Genomic DNA, 17,744 nt, shown 5'->3' with positions numbered 1-17,744 from the left:
TGGTGGAATATTCTGTAGATATCTGTTAAGTTCATTTGCTGCATAATGCCAATTAATTTTGATATTTTTTGTTCTGATTATCTGTTTATTTGGAGAAAGTGTGCTTGTTGAAATAACTGACTATTAATAGATTGTTGTTAATCTGTTTCTTTAAATCCAATAATAGATTTCTCCTGAAATTGGGCATGCCAGAGTTTGTTGCACACTCATTTAGAATATCTTCTTGGTTAACTATTCCCTTGCTTAGAACGAAGTTTATCTCTTTTTCATTAGTGTTTTGATTATTGTCTATATTTTCTAGCATTAGGATCATGATGCCTCATTGTTTTCTGGTCTTATTTGATTCAAGTAGTTTTGTTCATCCTTTTACCCTAAAGTGGTACCTATCTTTAAAGCTAGGAAGTGTTTCTGGAAGACAGCAGATAGATCAATTTTGTTTCTTAATCCATCCAGTTGGCCTCTGGCCTTTGATTGGAGGACTGAGGTCACTGATATTTAAAATTATTATTGAAATGTATGCATAAATTTTTATGTTTGAATTGTTGATTTTTGTTGTTACTATTTGTGTTCACAGTGCACTGTATGTGAGATCCTGTGTGTGTCTGGTGGGTTGTAGAGAAAGCATGTATGGGATAGTCAGGGAGACTCACAGGACTAAATCCTGGAGAAGGATGTTGAAAATCTGGTTAGTAAGTAGGGTGGTTGAAAGCAGTACAGACATGACCTGTAGATGGCTGCAGGTAGGGTGAATCCTGGAAGAAACCTAAAGGTTGGATCTAGTTCTGGCAGGGTTGGTGAGAGTAGGCTAGGGCATGGATATGGGACCTGGAAAAAGCCTAGAGGTTGGCTTTCATGCAGGCTGAAATGATTAGAGTAGCCAGGAGCACTGGATTTTTGACCCAGCCTAGATCTGGAGGGTTTTGATGAGGCTATGGTTAGGGAGGCCAGGGAGATTCACCAGCCTAGATCTTGGAGAAGGATATAGGAAGAACATACATTTATCGATTCTAAGGAAATATTGTAGCCTTTTCCATTGGTGTCTTCTTCCAGTTTTCAGTGAACTGTTATCCTTTCAAAGGCACAGTAAAGAAGACTCTCCAAATAAGGATGTACTCTTTCTTTTAAGGACTGATTTTCTGACTTGAGAGCTGATCTTATTCAAAGGTACTAGACTTTGACATTCTAAACTCATCTTTTCTGATAATCATGCCATTCCTTATAGCCTTAACAATTGACAACTTCCACTATAAGAAGATAAGAGAATCCTTACAAATCTTATGCTTGGTAAGGAATGAAAATCATGCCAGGTACTCATTTTTAATCGCAGTACTCTGGAGGCAGAGGCAGACAGATCTTTGTGAGTTCAGGGCCAGCCTGAATGGAGATAGTTCTAGGTCAGCCAAAGCTACACAAAGAAACCTTGTCTTGAAAAAAAAATAACAGAATGAAAATCATGGTATTAATCCGTGTAATTGTTTCAGGTTTTACCTCATGGCCATTGTGTAGGTTTATAAGTAATTTGTTAGTTTGAGAGAATATCATTGTTGTTGCTAAGCAACTATTAACATGTAGGTGAAAAAATTAATGGTCAAAGCAATGCTATTCCTTGGACTACTCCCTTTAACATGAAGACAACTGCTGTTAGGCCAAGGCTTCCCATCTACCATGATATTCCCTGAGCCTTAGTAGGGCAGTACTTTTTACAGTGAACGGTGGTGAAGTCAGAGATTCATGGCTGTATAAGATGTAGAGAATAAGTGATGGGTAATGACTCAGCTCTAACAGAGACATTTATACTATGCTCTCTATAGACATGTATTTTTTATAGTTCTCTAGGCTTCAGAGTCCAAGAGTGAAGGACCATATCTGGTAAGAAGGCATCTCCCAAAGACAAAGCCTATATACCAGCCCGAAGAATAAGATTAGGCTACTTTTATATAATTTTTGTAGGGCAGTAGCAACAACAAAGACCTGGTATCTCAATACTGTTTCAATAGCATATAAATCTGCATGGGTTTTGGAAAAGTCATTCAAATTATAGTAGGGTACAAGCCTTGAAACTCAGATCCTTTACCACGTGTCTTTCATTTTTTCAATTTGTTTGGTACTATCTTTCATATAATTTTCAGGGGACCACATTTAGGCTTTACTGGAATATCTTTCCATAGAGAAATTTCAGATGGATCAATTTGAGTAACACTGGTTTTTTCTCTATCATTTTCCTATGTATGCACTTTATTCTAAATAAGTTGTATTTTTGTGTTCCTTAGTTTCTGTTTGTATGTAATATTTAAATATTATAAATGAAGCTGGTATTTGTTTTTTTGTGTGTCTAGTTTGGTTTGTTTTGCCATTATGTATGTAGTCCACTTGGATAAACTGATATTTCTTCTCAATGTTTCAGACTTTTAAGAAAACATGAGTGGATGAAGTTCTGAGACCCTCTTGATTTAGTAACAGACTCTGTGTCTCTGTGTCTTAATAGTCACATTGAGCCATTGTCCTGAACGTAATGCTGAAGCTTAGTTTGTGCATTTTTGAAGGAAATCATCACATGTAATGCAAATACACCCATGTTCTTCCACAGAAGCAGGGCTAGATACCCATAGTTCCTGTAATCACCTCATCACCAGTCAGTTGAGATAATGTGTTTGTAACCCTCATGGGATATTTTTCTTCCTCAGAGCTCCATAGCTATATAATTACCTCTTCATTCCTGATGTTTAACCTTTTAAATCATCACCTAACTACAGTTGTCTTCTTGTTATAGGGAACATCCCAAGGACTAGAGTCACTTTGACTACTCATTTATTCAGATTAATGTTAGTAGATACTTATAGCAACAATGATTGTCTCTCAAGATGATATGTTATTTAGAGCCTACAACAATGGCAATAGGGTAAAATAATCACATAGATTGAGGTCATGACTCTTTATCAGGTATAGGGATTGTAAGTATTCTCTTATCTTCTTATGGAAAAAGTCTTCAGACTGGATATTGTTCAAGGTATAAGTGGATGAAGTGATTATCAGGAAAGACAAGATCACATCATATATTTGCTGAATCCAAGGAAATTAGCAGCCTTTTTCTTCAATGTCTTTTGGCAACTTCCAGTTAACTCTTAGCCTTAAAATGCACTAAGACGACTCACCAAATAAAAATGTATTCTTTCTTTCAAGGCTTGAGACTTGATCCTACACAAAGGTGCTGGACTTGATTGTTGTGTTGTTCAGGGAGAAAGGTAAGTCTCTATGTCCTTTCCACTGTCTCCATAAAGTTGCAGGGAGTTGAATCATGGCAGCTAAAAGGCTGATCTTTACATTTTTGTATATTTGACTTACATATCTTTAATTTGACTGGTCAGTTTCACAAGATAGAATTAATATATCTAAACAATGAGATTTTATTAGAACATATATGTTTAATGTGATGTATAGAGGAAAATAAAAGACTTTGGTTCTTGTTTTTAAAACATAGGCTTCTACAGTTTTGAGCAAGTTAATTAACCCTTTAACCTAGTTCTTTTAAATCAGAAAATATGTTAATATTAGTCACCAAGACTAATTCTAGCATTGTTAATGGAATGGGAGCAATATAAAATGTCATAATAATCTGTAAGCTCATTATCATCAAAAAAAGAGAAACAGAAGGAATAGAAATCACTAAACAGGATAGAAATCAGGCCTAAAAGCCAGTTTTATACATTATAGTACAATAAAGTAGATAAAAAGTTATGCAAGTCATAACTAATTATGAGAATCCTAACTCCTGATCTTAGGTTCTAGTTCTTCTAGCAGAAGCTTTTCTTAGGTTATGAACTAGTGATTGATGCACTAAAGTGTATATGACTTTAACCACCATCATGTATCACTGAGGCAGTGGGAAGATAATGATTTCTTTTTGGGAGTGAGAATGAAAATAGCAAATAATATCCATTGCTTTAGATAACACAATCCATGAAGCCCCTGGAGGTTAAGGGATATGCAACATATATCAGTAGAGCTGTATAGGTCTGGAAATGAGCCTGTAGCCTGGTGAACCACGGGGAACAGCCTAGTGTCTTTGGGAGAGTGGAGGCAGCATCCAGCACAAAATGTAGCTTATGGATGTTACTAAAAATACTGTTTCATTTTTAATATTGATTTCTTTTCAGTATTTTGAGAATGCTATAAAGCATTGCAGATCAATCTCTTGACACTAAACTGAATTTCAGAAATGAAGATTATTTTCATAAAGACATACAAACTGGCATTCAGATTTGATTCCCACATTCATGGTTTTCAGCTATCCATACTGACTTTTGGCCATATGTTTAACACTAAGACAAACAATCAGTCAGTCAAATGAATTACTTTCTTATACTCAGTTTAGGTTAGATGTAAAACATTTAAAGTTTCACATATTATTCAATGAGCATACATTTCAGTTTCCATATTTGTGAACTGGTACTAATAATTCCTATGACTCATAAAGTATCAGTTTCTAAATTGGTGATAGGAACACAGCAAATATTAAATAAATGACTTGTACAGAAAGTCATAATCAATTGTGACATCAGTGTACATAAAATATCTGTATATATGTTACAGTTGTGTGGCTTGGTCTTCTTGTGGGACTCTTAACCGTAGGAACATGGGTTGGGTTGTCTCTGACTCTTCTGCTGGCTTTTAAGACTTTCATTCTTATACTGGGTTGCCTTGTCCAGTTTTGACATGCCATGTTTGATCCATGGGAGGCTGCCTGTCTCTAAATAGAAACAGAAGAGGAGTAGATGGGATGGGGAGCAGATGGGAGGTAGGTGGCTATGGGAGGAGATAAATAAAATTAATAAATTAAGGTAAAATTAAACATTTTACAGTAACAAAATAGTAGAATTTTACCAACATAGTAATGTCGGAAGATGAGATACTGGGGAAGACTGAAAGAAAGCTTTGTACCTTGTGCTATTCTTTAAAAAATGCATTGATATAGCATTTTGTAAGGATTTTTTGCAGTTTTTAACATTTTTTCCCCCGAGAAGTAAAGTACATAATACTTTAATCTGTAGGTAGTTTCCAAATAACACTTGTTGGAGCATGCTGAAAACCTGGCATTCTGGAATCAGGAGTCAGTGGGACTGGTGCAAATTCAAGGCCAGTCTGGTTAATGTGTCTCAAAAAAAGCAAAACCAAGTGTTGCTGACCATGGGGTCCACCCCCCCAGTGAGTACCAGAGTAATAAAAGAAAGCCTCAGAGTAGTGGAACTTAGAAAAATATCTTATCTGAGGGTAGCTAGACTTTTCTATCTGAGGTGAAGAGCAAACAAGCACATGTTTTCTGCTGGTAACCTAATTAAAAAGGAACAAGCATATGCTTTCCTGATGGTAACCTCCTTTACTTCAACTTCAGTTGACTTCCTTTCTTGACAATCTCTCTCTACATACAAACATCTCTTTCCTGTCTGGTTACATATTTCTATATTCAGTTACAAATCCCCACACGACTTCTCTATGTAGCAGCATCTCTTTCATCTCTCTCTGTCTCTCTCTCTCTCTGTCTCTCTTTCTCTCTCTCTCTCTTTCTCTCTCTCTCTCACACACACATTTATAGATCATTCATTCTTTACTCACTCTCAGTCACTCATCCTCTCCCACTTCCCTCTCTCACAGCAGGCTTCTCTCAACACTACCACTCCTCTGCCTCCTTACATTGCTCCCTGCCTTGCTGCCCTCTGTGTCCTGCCCCTCTCACAGCTCAACTCTTGACAATGGTAAGTCATTTTTCAGGGCCTGACCCACACTCATAACACATGTTAAGTCACATAGTTTCTCTCAGGATAGCAGTAGCACAATGTGCAGCCAGTGAGCAAGTGGCCTGGCACATAGCTCTAAGTTGGTGAGGGTTCCCAGAAGTAAACAGTTGGCTGAACCTTCAGGTTGGAGAGTAAGTGCAGACTAAAGTTGCTTCAAACTCTGAGCTTGAATCAGTTAAACAAAACCTGGGAGAATGACCTCATGTGTTTGTCTCTAGGGGCAACCAGATATTGTCTCCAGGGAAAACCAGAATGCTCTGAATTTGCTCTGAAGTCTAATGTTAGCTGACTGTTGACTGAGAATCCTGTCAGTCTGATTAATGTAAAATGTCCTAGTATTTCTTTTTTTATATAAAAATTTATCTTTCATTTTACAAAACAATCCCAGTTCTCCTTTTCTCCCCTTCTCCCACTCCCCCACCTCTCTCTTCCCAACCCCCATATACTCCTCAGCGGGGGTAAGGCCTTCCTTGGGAAATCAACAGTCTAGCATATCAAGTTGAGGCAGGACTAAGCTGAGCAAGGTATCTCACCATAGGCAATGGGTTCCAAAAAGCCAGTTCATGCACTCAGGTTACATCCTGGTCCCACTGCCAGGGTCCTTCCCAACAGATCAAGCCACACAACTGTCACCCACATTTAGAGGGTCTAGTTCTGTCCCATGTTCCCCAGATGTCAGTCCATAGTTCATGAACTCCCACTAACTCAGGTTAGTTGTCTCTGTGGTTTTCCCCATCATGCTCTTGACCAACATTGTAGTTAGGAATAATTAGTTGCTTTATTAAAGCGGCAGTAAATGATACTCCCCTAAGATTAATTATTTTACTAGCTTCTGGTAGTTGGCTAGGTTTTCATCACCACGTATGAATTCCTTACTGTAGAGCAGGCCTTGTGTCCAATTAGAGAGTCAATGACTACATGACTGGTATGTTGTTGTTGTTTTTATATAGTCCATGCTTCTTGGGATAGGTATTGTCAGCTCAAGTGGAATACTTTTATTTACACTTCATATGTATATGTATATGTAGATATATAGATAATATGTATTATATGTAACCTAGGTAAATGAATAATAATATGATTCATTAGGGCCTTTACAGATATCCTTAGTGTTATTTTACCTTCCTACCTCCACCCTGTCCAAGTTTAAGTCCATTCTCATTTTTTACACTTACCCATTCAAATCATGTGTATTCTTTTATCTCCCATTTTCACAAAAGACTAAAATAAGCTATTTTATTGAGATATTTGTAAAACTTGATTTTAGATGTAGTAAATAAAGTTGGTAAAAGATTTTTGAGATAATTCCTATTTTTTTCAAAAACTGAAAAGTATCTATCTGCAATATTTGTTCAAGTGAGCAATATTTAACAAAGGGTATCTTTTTAATTTTAATTTAATTCAATTTTTTATATATTTGAATTTAAAACAAGGTTGAATTACATGATGATCTCAGCTCCCTTCTCCCTCCCTTCTTCCTCTACCATCCCGCAACTAAAATCCTACCTATCACATACCCTTTCTTCTAATATATACCTGATTCAAAATTTCTGCTTCCTCATGTATCTTAATCACTCTGGTCCAGATAAATGTCCTCCATATTAAAAGCATCTGTTTGTAAAAGCTAAAACCTCTAGTAAAGAAGTAAATGTTAAGCACCATTATTTTCTAGATGCCTTTATTACTTATATATGGTTTTATTCCATTTTTTATTGTGATAAATTGCTTATCTTGTGGATTACATAAAACCAAGATTATTTTTGGCAAATGACATTCTATTTAAGCATCTTTAGTTATCATATGACAGTTCTTGACACAATGGGAATGATGAAAAACTAAAAGTGAAATTAATTTGTTTCACCACATTTTTATATAGTGTCGGGGCCTGATTACTTTCATCACCAAATTCATATGTTGTATTGGTTACTTACAAGGTGAGATTCAGGATGTTGAGTCTTAGTTGTTGGCTAGTATATAAGGAAAGAACTCTTATGAATGAGACTAATGTTTAATTAAAGAGAGGCTGGGTACATGGTAGAGAGACAACAAACAATGTAATCTATGAACTGAGAAACATCAGCAGCATACAATTACCAAGGCCTTAGTCTTGGACTTTCTAGCTGTTAGAATAGTACACGATGAGTTTCTGTTACTTACACTCTGTAAAATTTATGGTATTTTGTCACAACATAAAGAAGGCATCAAAATATTAGACTATTCTGGTGTAGAATAAGGGATGCCTTTCTTTTTTACAGAGATAGAAGTGATTTTGATATTTTCCAGTAATTTATCTGATAATCTTTTAGCAGACATTTTTCTGGCCTCAATTCTGTCATCTGTGGAATTACTAGATTGAGATACATTATCTCTTCTGAGAAACAGTATGATCTACTATTAATTAAACTTAAAACTTGCTGCCAAGACTTGCTTAGATCAGGATGCTGGAAAGGAACATATGCACAGCGAGAGAAGGCATGGAGAAGACAAGCTGAGTGCATCATCAGTCTCCCTCCAGGTCTCATCCTGATCTCCTCTCTCTTTGCTGCAGGAAAGCCACACAGTCCCCAATGGAGAACAGTACAGAGGTGACTAAGTTCATTCTTGCAGGGTTAACAGATGACCCAGAGCTCCAGGTCCCACTCTTCCTTGTCTTCCTTCTCATCTATCTCAGCACTGTGCTTGGCAACCTGGGCATGATAGGACTGATTCTGCTGGACTCACGTCTCCACACTCCCATGTACCTTTTCCTCAGTCACCTCTCTCTGGTGGACTTTGGTTATTCTTCAGCTGTCACACCCAAAGTGATAGCAGGTCTCCTTTCAACAGATAAAGTCATATCCCACGACGCTTGTGGCACCCAATTCTTCTTCTTTGTGGGCTTTATAACCACAGAAAGTTTCCTCCTGGCTGTCATGGCTTATGACCGCTATGCAGCAGTGTGTCAGCCCCTGCATTATACTACTACCATGACCACAAACACATGTGTTTGCCTGACTATAAGCTCCTATGTCTGTGGCTTCCTGAATTCCTCCATCCACACTGGGAACATTTTCAGGCTGTCCTTTTGCAAGTCCAATGTGATAGACCACTTCTTCTGTGATGCCCCTCCTCTCCTGGCCCTCTCATGCTCAGACACCTCTGTCACTGAGATGGTGATTTTCTTTGTGGTGGGTTTCAATGATATCTTCTCTATTGTAGTCATTTTGATCTCCTACCTATTTATATTCATCACTATTTTGAAGATGCGCTCATCTGAAGGACGGCAGAAGGCCTTTTCTACCTGTGCTTCCCACCTCAGTGCAGTCTCCATCTTCTATGGGTCAGGCATCTTCATGTATTTACAGCCTAGCTCCAGCCACACCATGGGCACTGACAAGATGGCATCTGTATTCTACACCATGGTCATCCCCATGTTGAACCCTCTGGTCTATAGCCTGAGGAACAAAGAGGTCAAGAGTGCATTACAAAAGGCTGTGGAGAAAGCAAAATTTTCTATAGCTTTCACATTTTAATTATATAGAATCTACACAAAGTCAGTTTTATCTACCTCAGACTAATCTTGGCTCAGATCAGCAAATGAATTTACTTAGTAGCATTCTCTCATAACCACTTTAGAACTATGAAGTTTTCCTTATTTCATCTTGTTTCATACTGGTAGTAATGGGGATTAAACCTAGTGCCTGGCACATGGTAAGCAAGTTCCTTCCCAGTGAACTAGAACAGAAGTCCATATTTGGGCATTTTAATTAATAGTATTTTATATGCTCTGGAAGTACTCTCTTTCCTCATATATAGCATATTGTTGCTCTTGGTGATTACTTAATTTGTATTCCTTATTTTATGAGATTTAATATAATTATATAATTTCTCTCTTTCCTTTCTTCCCTCAAAATCCTCCACATACGTATTTGACCTTCATATTCATAGCCTCTTTTCTTTAATTGTTGATACACTCCCCCCCACACACATATTAGAGCCTGATTTTTCTGTGTAATTCTACTTGTACGTATATTTTCAGACGTGATGATTTGGTATTGGACAACAGTTGGTGTTCCGTCTCTTGGGGGAAGACTGTTTCCTTTATTATCAGCACTTCTTAGCTTTTAAAAAAAATTCTTTTATTTTTTGAGATTGTAATATATAATACATCATTTACATTTATCCCTCTGTACCTCCCATAGACTTGCTCTTTTTCAAATTCATTCTCTATCTTTCAGTTATTCTTATTCCGTCTATCATCTATATGTCTGTCTATCCATATATCTATATAATTTATTATCTCATCGGCTTTCTCATATCCATATTATGTAAAATGTTTTGATCCATTAATTTTCTCATTTTCTTCTATATTTATGCATTTGCATATATTCAATATGCCAATTATTTAGTGTCTTAATTTTTATATATAGCTGCATTTTACCCCAAAGTTGGCCTAAGATGAAAGATGAAGATTTGTATGGTCTTGGTTCATGACTGCAATTCCATCAACTGAGTGGTGGAGGAGGGAGGGTATGGAGTTAAAGGTCAGCCTCAACTGCTTTGTGAGCTCAATGCGATATTGTCTAAAAAAAGGTCAAGTTCTTCCCAGACTTTCTATAGACACACATAAGTCTTGGGCATATGTAAAATTTTCATGATCCCTGGGCATGCCATGGAGATGTTTCAGTTTTCCCCATGAAATTCCTTAAGAGTTAGACTAGGGCGCACAGTCTCTACTCTAGTGACTAGCGTTCTTCAGTTGTTCTGATTAAAGAACAATCCTGCTCGGGTAGAGTCTGGTCTATGCTTTCTTTAATTTCCAAATCACCTCCATCAATTCCAAACTAATACTTGGTGCCAAAACTTGAAGGATTTTTAGGATCATGTACCCCAGCCTTTCTTTCTGGGCAATTTTTCATATCTCCCCTTAACTATCTCCCTCCTTTTTTGGATAACCATTTCACCAAGAGTGTGGTTGCTTTCTGAACTTAAAGGAGGCTGAAGGGCTGCTAATTGTGTCCTGAAAGCCCCTGGCTTTTTGCAGCTTTTGTCTATATTAGCAATGTAAGCCACTTTCTAGGTTTTATTGGTGTGTCACAAAAACTCAGCTTGGGTTTGTTTTCTCATCTTCTTTGCTCTCTTGCACTTTCACTATCTTCCAACCTCTAGAGCAGATGCCTTTTACTCTTTGACTACAGTACATTAAATACACAAATGAAGGCAAGTTCTGGATTCAATTACAGACATCCTAGACGACACCCTTGTTCAGACTCCAGGGATTGTCCAGTCTTCTGACTTTGGCTTTCAGCATTGGGTTTTGCCTGAAGCCAGATCACTAGAATTTGGGACCTTAAGGGGCTAATTTCAGCTCCCAGAAATTGGCTTTCCAGTTGTCAGCTGCCCATTCTAGACCTTGGTCAACTGATTCTCAACCATTTTCTGGTTGTCTGTGATGACTTATTGCCAGAAACTAGCCCCATTCTTACTCGGCCCAAATTGGGGTTTAATACCTCTATTTGTATACACTCTTTGATTGCCCTAAAACAAACCTCAAAGCATTAGTTTGCCTGTTGACTGGGGCCTTAATCCCCCTCCACATTCTCTCAGATGTTAATCTGGCTAACAAGTCCCCTCACTATCTAAATTTAGCATATTAAGTTATGTTAGCAAATTGTCCTGCATTGTTTCAGCCCATGTAATTGAGAAAAAAAGAGAACAAAACAGTCCAACCCTTTCCACATCCTGGAATAGGGCTGGTCAGTCCTTAGGAAGTTATCCAGAGCTCCTTTTTCTCTTGCTCCTCATCTTTTCTCTAACTCTGAGAGAAACTGAGTGCCAAGATTCTAGCTCTTCTATAAGTTACCTATGGGCTCAGCTTCCTTGAGCTGAGACAATGAAATTCCTTTTTCTGTTTTATTATTTTTTCTATTTTGTTCCTACCTGCTCAGGCCATAAGTACTATTTCTTTCTATATCCATACTAACCTATCTAACAAAAGTGTCTTTTTTTAAAAAAGAAGAATGTAGCAATCCATATTTAACCCATGAAATGGTGGCTCTCCTAGGGACTCATGCCCTGATTGGGGGTGGGCTCACTTTACCATGGAACTGAGTTTACATTGAACAGAAAGCACCCATGTAGTTTGCTATTTTCTCTGGTGGCTTCTTGAAAATGGAACCAACAATGTAAATTGGCTGCCACATATATTAATGATATCATAAAGAAGGCAAATGTCATGTGACCTCACCACCATCTTGGTTAATGTCACCTCATGGCAGAAACTAATAAGGTTCCATCCATAAAACTTTATGGTCCCATTGAGTCCTCTGGCGATCACTGCATCCTTTTTGTATTTGACTAGGGAGAAAATATCCTTCAAAGAGTTTATTTTGTAATTTTAATGTTTTAATTTTGATATAGTTTTCTTTTTTATGATATGTGATGATTACTTTTTAATTGTCAACTTGCCACAATTTAAAATCACCTTGAAAGAGAGTCTTGGTTGAGGAATTATCTAAGAATTACTAGGATCCTTTCTTCCCAAGCATATAGAAGCCACAAGGGTGGCTGAAAGATCCCCTCAGACAGGCTGAGCTGCCAGAAGCCACTCAGATCAACTGAGTTACCTGGAAAGGCCACTCTCCAACATGCTGAGCTGCAATAAAACCCAGGTTTCCATCTTTTAGTAAATGTCCCCAATACCAAGGTGGGCTGTTTTTTGATGCAGCTGACTTTGAGTCACTTCTGCTCCTGGAGTAACCCCAAGTAACCCAAGAAATACTCTCTAGCTCACCAAGCTGGACTTTCGTGGTATCTTCATTTTTGGTCTATCATTGTTTTCCTGTCTGGTATTATTGGATGTTTGTTTCCATCTCCCCAGGAATAGTACTACACAATGATGACAAAGACAGAAATAGAAGTAGAGAATATAAGTATGATAGAGACAGATCAAGAAATGATGGAGATCAGAGATAGATATGACAGAGACACACAGAAAGAATAGAGACAGAGATATAGAGGTAGGGATGAGAGATACAAAATAAAGAAGAGATGGATATTACAGATAGAGATAATGGAGATATGAAAAAGATATATGATAGAGATAGAGAGATGGCAGGTATAGATGATAGAGGCAAAAATAGAGATAACTATGCAGAGATACAAATGAAAGAGATGTGATAGAGACAGAGATAACAATGGAGGCACTATATAGAGACAGAAATAAAAAGAGCTCATATCAACTACTTAAAAACATGGATGTTATTTTATTTTACTTAAAAACAAACAATGTCTATAATGGGATTTGGGGATATGGTGCTATTGAGACACTATTATTGATTTCCCTTTAAGATATGAGAATCCATTCTGGTTATGTAAAAGTTTCTTCCCTTTTAAAAATGTATATGAACAAAATAATACACTGTGTGATATGTGACATAATACAATACTGCCAGGGAGATCTGGGTGGTGGTATAGAATTATCATTAAACCTGTGGTTGATGTACCGTGATGATACACACTTCTCTACATGTTTGAGAGATTGCAACAATAAAGCTAACAATAAAATAAAAACAATAATAAAGCAAAAGAGGATAGGGCAGGGACCTGGCAAGGAGAAATGCCAGGCCTATCTGAATGGGCTGCCAGGAAGCTGGGCCTGGCAGAGGTCCTGGTTGGGGAGGAACTCGGGTCTTACAATTCTTAGCTGTTTATCTTCTCCTGCATTGGCTCTGGCTTCCCATTGTTTCAATTCACTTGTCTCTTTTTGTAAACCTTCACACCCATATGATATATTTCCTTGTAGCTTAAGAAAGGAAGCTAATATTTTGAGATCCACATGTCCCAAAAGAGACTCCAAGTATAACTTGCCAAGTGCTAGACAAGATGTTGCCAGTGAGGAGCTGTTACCTCTGATGGACCTTAATTTGTACTATTTCTCCTTGGTATCTCTAGGCCGGTTTCCCTCTAACTTGGATAAAATGTTATGTGTCTTCTCACTACTCCTTTTGTTCCACATATGTTTGCTTTGTTTCTGTCCAGTCTAACAATGTATTTGCTAAAATATCTATCCTTTTCTGTCTTCTGAAATCCCCAAGCACACTGTACTGTGTCCCCAGTTTCCACTATGTCTTCTGGGGGATTGGGGTGGGGAAGCAACACAGACTATTTGTGATCTTAAGTTGTTCTGATTAAAAAGCAATTCTCATATTAAAGACAAAAGAATTTGGCTAGACACTTATTTGCCTCTACTAATTTTATACCCTAGAAAGTTGCAATGTTAAATAGTTTGCTGCTTTGAACATGTGCTCTAAGTACAGAGTTTTCCCTCACTCAGTTAACTGTGTTTAATGAAACCATAAACTGTGAATGGGGCTCTTCTAGGGAACTGTTAGAGGAATAGTAGCTCTTTTCATCATTGCAGTGGTTGTGAGGCTAACATTTTCCTGAGATATTATGGTTTTCATTCTGGTACTTTTCAAAGCACCTACAGAGCTAAGTTATATGGCATGTGTAGGTGAAGAAACACTATGCTATTTTTAAAATAACAACAGGGAAGACACTATTATCTCAGGAAAGAGAAATCATTGAGGGAAAGTCTTAGTCTTAAAATTAGTACTGGAATCTCTACAGTAAAACTTGTTGTTGTACACAGTCTCATATCCTCTGTCTCCATATCAGTCACAACGATCATATTGCCTAGGGAGTAAAAGGAACTTTCTATCCCACTGCCATAACATTAGCACTTCACTGATAAAGACTATTTGTTGGGTAATAAGATGGAGAAGTAAGCAAATGTTACCTTGAAAATTAGAGATGGATTTGTGTTAATCTAATATTCAATGAATATTGATGGCTCCAGTGGCTAGGGTGTTGCCAGTTCATGAACTAGTGACTAAGTTCATTGTGCTATGAAATTGGTGACACAGTGAGACTTGGCCCCAGTCAGATAGCCTTTTATCTGGCCAGCATTACTTGTCTTTTGTAGAAAAAGTACTAGGGCGAATCCTCTATCCATGCTGGTCAGGGAAGCAGAAAGACTACCTGCAAATCTGTAACAGACCACCAGTGTATTGATAGAGATTTTATGCACAAGAACAAATCAAGAAATTGGAGACCTTGTTAGATGTTATCAATCAGAATTTGGACGAGACCTTGAGAAGGACATTAAGTCAGATACCTCAGGACATTTTGAACGTCTCCTCATACCCATGTGCCAGGGAAACCGTGATGAGAACCAGAGTGCAAACCACCAGATGACTCTGGATGAATCCCAGCACCTCTATCAGGCTGGTGAGGGAAAGCTAGGGACAGATGAGTCCTGCTTCAACATGATCCTTGCCACCAGAAACTTCCCTTAGCTGAAAGCCACCATGGAGGCTTATTCCAGCCTGGGTAATTGAGATTTCTTAAGCCGTGTAAGTCGAGAGTTCTCTGGATATATTGAAAGTGGTTTGGAGAACATCTTGCAGTGCACCCTAAACTGCCCTGCCTTCTTTGCTGAGCGACTCTACTACTCCATGAAAGGTGCTGGCACAGATGACTCCATGCTGGTCAGGATTGTGGTCACTCGAAGTGAGATTGACCTTGATCAGATAAAACAGATATTCACCCAGATGCATCAGAAGACCCTGAGCACAATGATTGCTAGTGACAAGAATGGAGACTACAGAAAGCTGCTTCTGGCCATTGTTGGCCTGTGAGAGGGATCTTTGTTTTGTTTTGTTTATTTTAATGAATGAAGCTCTTCAGAGCCCTTGCAAGCAACAAGACCTGCATGCAGCAATGTCAAGACCACCTAACCAGAATAGCTTTTTACTAAGGACCATGTCGGGGTAATGTGTCGGGGTAATTTGCACCATTTGTAAAGCTTCATTCTCACTGCTTTTATTTTAATCAGGACTTCAAATTGAATAAAAATCACAGCAATTTCTAAAAAAAATGACAATCTTACCAAAATCAATGTACAGATCCAATGCAATCCCCATCAAATCCAGCACAATTATTCACAGTCCCTGAAAAAAAAACTAATATTCAACTTCATATGGAAAAACAAACAAACAAAAAAACCCAGGATATCCAAAACAATTCTGTACTATTAAGGAACTTCAAGAGGCATTACCATGCCTCTTTTAGCTCTACTATAGAGCTATAGTGATGAAAATTGGTTGGTATTGGCACAAAAACAGACAAGTGAACCAATAGAGATGAATCAAAAACCTTGTTATTAATCAACCCATGTGTGAACACTTGTTATTTTGACAAGGAGGATAAAATTATACAATGGTAAAAGAACATCTCTTAAACAAATTGTACTGACATAATTGGATGCTGACATGTATAAGATTTCAGATAGATCCATATCTACTGCCATGCACAAAACTTAAGTCCAAATGGATCAAAAAATAAACATAAATCCAGTCACACTGAACCTCTCAGAAGAGAAAATGGGAAGTACCCTTGAATGCATTGGCACAGGACACTACTTCTAAACATAACACCAGTAGTATAGACCCTGAGATCAACAATTAATACATGAGACCTCCTGAAACTGAAAAGCTTCCCTAAGGCAAATGAAACAGTCAAAAAGACAAAATGGCAGCCTACACAATGGGAAAATATCTTCACCAATACCACATCTGGCAGAGGGCTGATTGCCAAAATATACAAAGAACTCAAGAAGCTAGACACCAAGACACCACATAATCCAATTTAAAAATGGGATACAGATCTAAATAAAGAATTCTTAACAGAGGAATCTCAAATGGCTGAAAGAGACTTAAGAAATTGCTCAACATCCTTAGTCATCAGGGAAATGCAAATCAAAATAACTCCGAGACACCATCTAGTACAAACTTGCACAGCCACTTTGGAAATCAGTAGGGCAGTTTCTCTGAAAATTGGGAATCTATCTACCTCAAGATGGAGCAGTACCACTTTTGGGTATATATCCAAGGGATGTACACTCACACCACAAGACATCTGTTCAACCATGTTCATAGCAGCATTACTTGTAATAGCCAAAAACCGGAAGCAACCTAGATGCCCCTCAACCAAAGAACGGATAAAGAAATTGTGGTATATATACACTTTAGAATACTACTCAGTGGTAAGAAAAAAAAAACCGACATGTTGAAATTTGTAGGCAAATGGATGGAACTAAAAGAAACAATCCTGAGTGAGGTATCCCAGACACAGAGGGACAAACATGGTATGTACTCACTCATATATGGATATTAGACATAGAGCCAAGGATAACCAGCTTACATTTCACAACCCCCGAGGAGCTGGAAAACAAAGAGGACCCTAAGAGAGACACACATGACCGTGTCCCCCCAAGGGGAAAGTGACAAGATCTGCTGAGTAAATTGGGAGTATGAGGAGAGTGAGGTAGGCGAAAGAGGAGGGGAGAAGGGGGTAGGGGTAGGAGAACATGAGGGATCAGGAAGGTCAAGTTGGGAGTAGGACAGAGAAGGAGAGCAAGGAAAGAGGTACCTTAATAGATGGAGCCATTATGGGGTTAAGGAGAAACCTGGGATGAGGGAAATTCCCAAGAATCTACAGGGCTGACCCCAACTAAGAATCTAAGCAATAGTGGAGAGGCTACCTTAAATGCTCTTCCCCTATAATGAGATTGCTGACTACCTTAAATGCCATCATGGATCTTTCATCCTTTACCTGATTGAAACAGAAGCAGAGATTCACAGCTAAGCACTGAGCTGAGCTCCTGGAATTCAGTTGTAGAGAGGGAAGAGTGGTGATCTAAAGGGTCAATACCATGTTGGGGGGAACCCAGACAAACTGCTGTCCTGAGCAAGTGGGAGCTCTTGAACCATTGTAAGAAGAACTAGGCCCCCTGAACATGGGTGTCAGTTGGGAAGCTTGTCTATGTGGCCACTGGTGGTGGAACCAGCATTTATGCCTCATGCATGAACTGACTTTTTTAAAGCGCATTCCCTATGGAGGGATACCTTG

General features: G+C 38.2%; 1 protein-coding gene across 1 annotated transcript; it reads left to right on the top strand.

Moving 5' to 3' along the window:
- The first annotated feature begins 8,359 nt into the window (after positions 1-8,359).
- LOC100755414 (olfactory receptor 5B12-like) lies at positions 8,360-9,304 on the top strand. Its single transcript, XM_027406801.1, has one exon. The coding sequence runs from the start codon at positions 8,360-8,362 to the stop codon at positions 9,302-9,304; it is 945 nt and encodes a 314-aa protein (XP_027262602.1).
- Positions 9,305-17,744: the final 8,440 nt, after the last annotated feature.

The sequence above is a fragment of the Cricetulus griseus genome, chromosome 3 (assembly GCF_003668045.3).
Source record: "Cricetulus griseus strain 17A/GY chromosome 3, alternate assembly CriGri-PICRH-1.0, whole genome shotgun sequence".
NCBI lineage: Eukaryota > Metazoa > Chordata > Mammalia > Rodentia > Cricetidae > Cricetulus > Cricetulus griseus.
This window is presented reverse-complemented; position numbering and strand designations above follow the sequence as displayed.

Coding starts and splice junctions, on each gene's coding strand:
- LOC100755414 (XM_027406801.1), top strand. CDS start 8,360: ATGGAGAACAGTACAGAGGTGACTAAGTTCATTCTTGCAGGGTTAACA.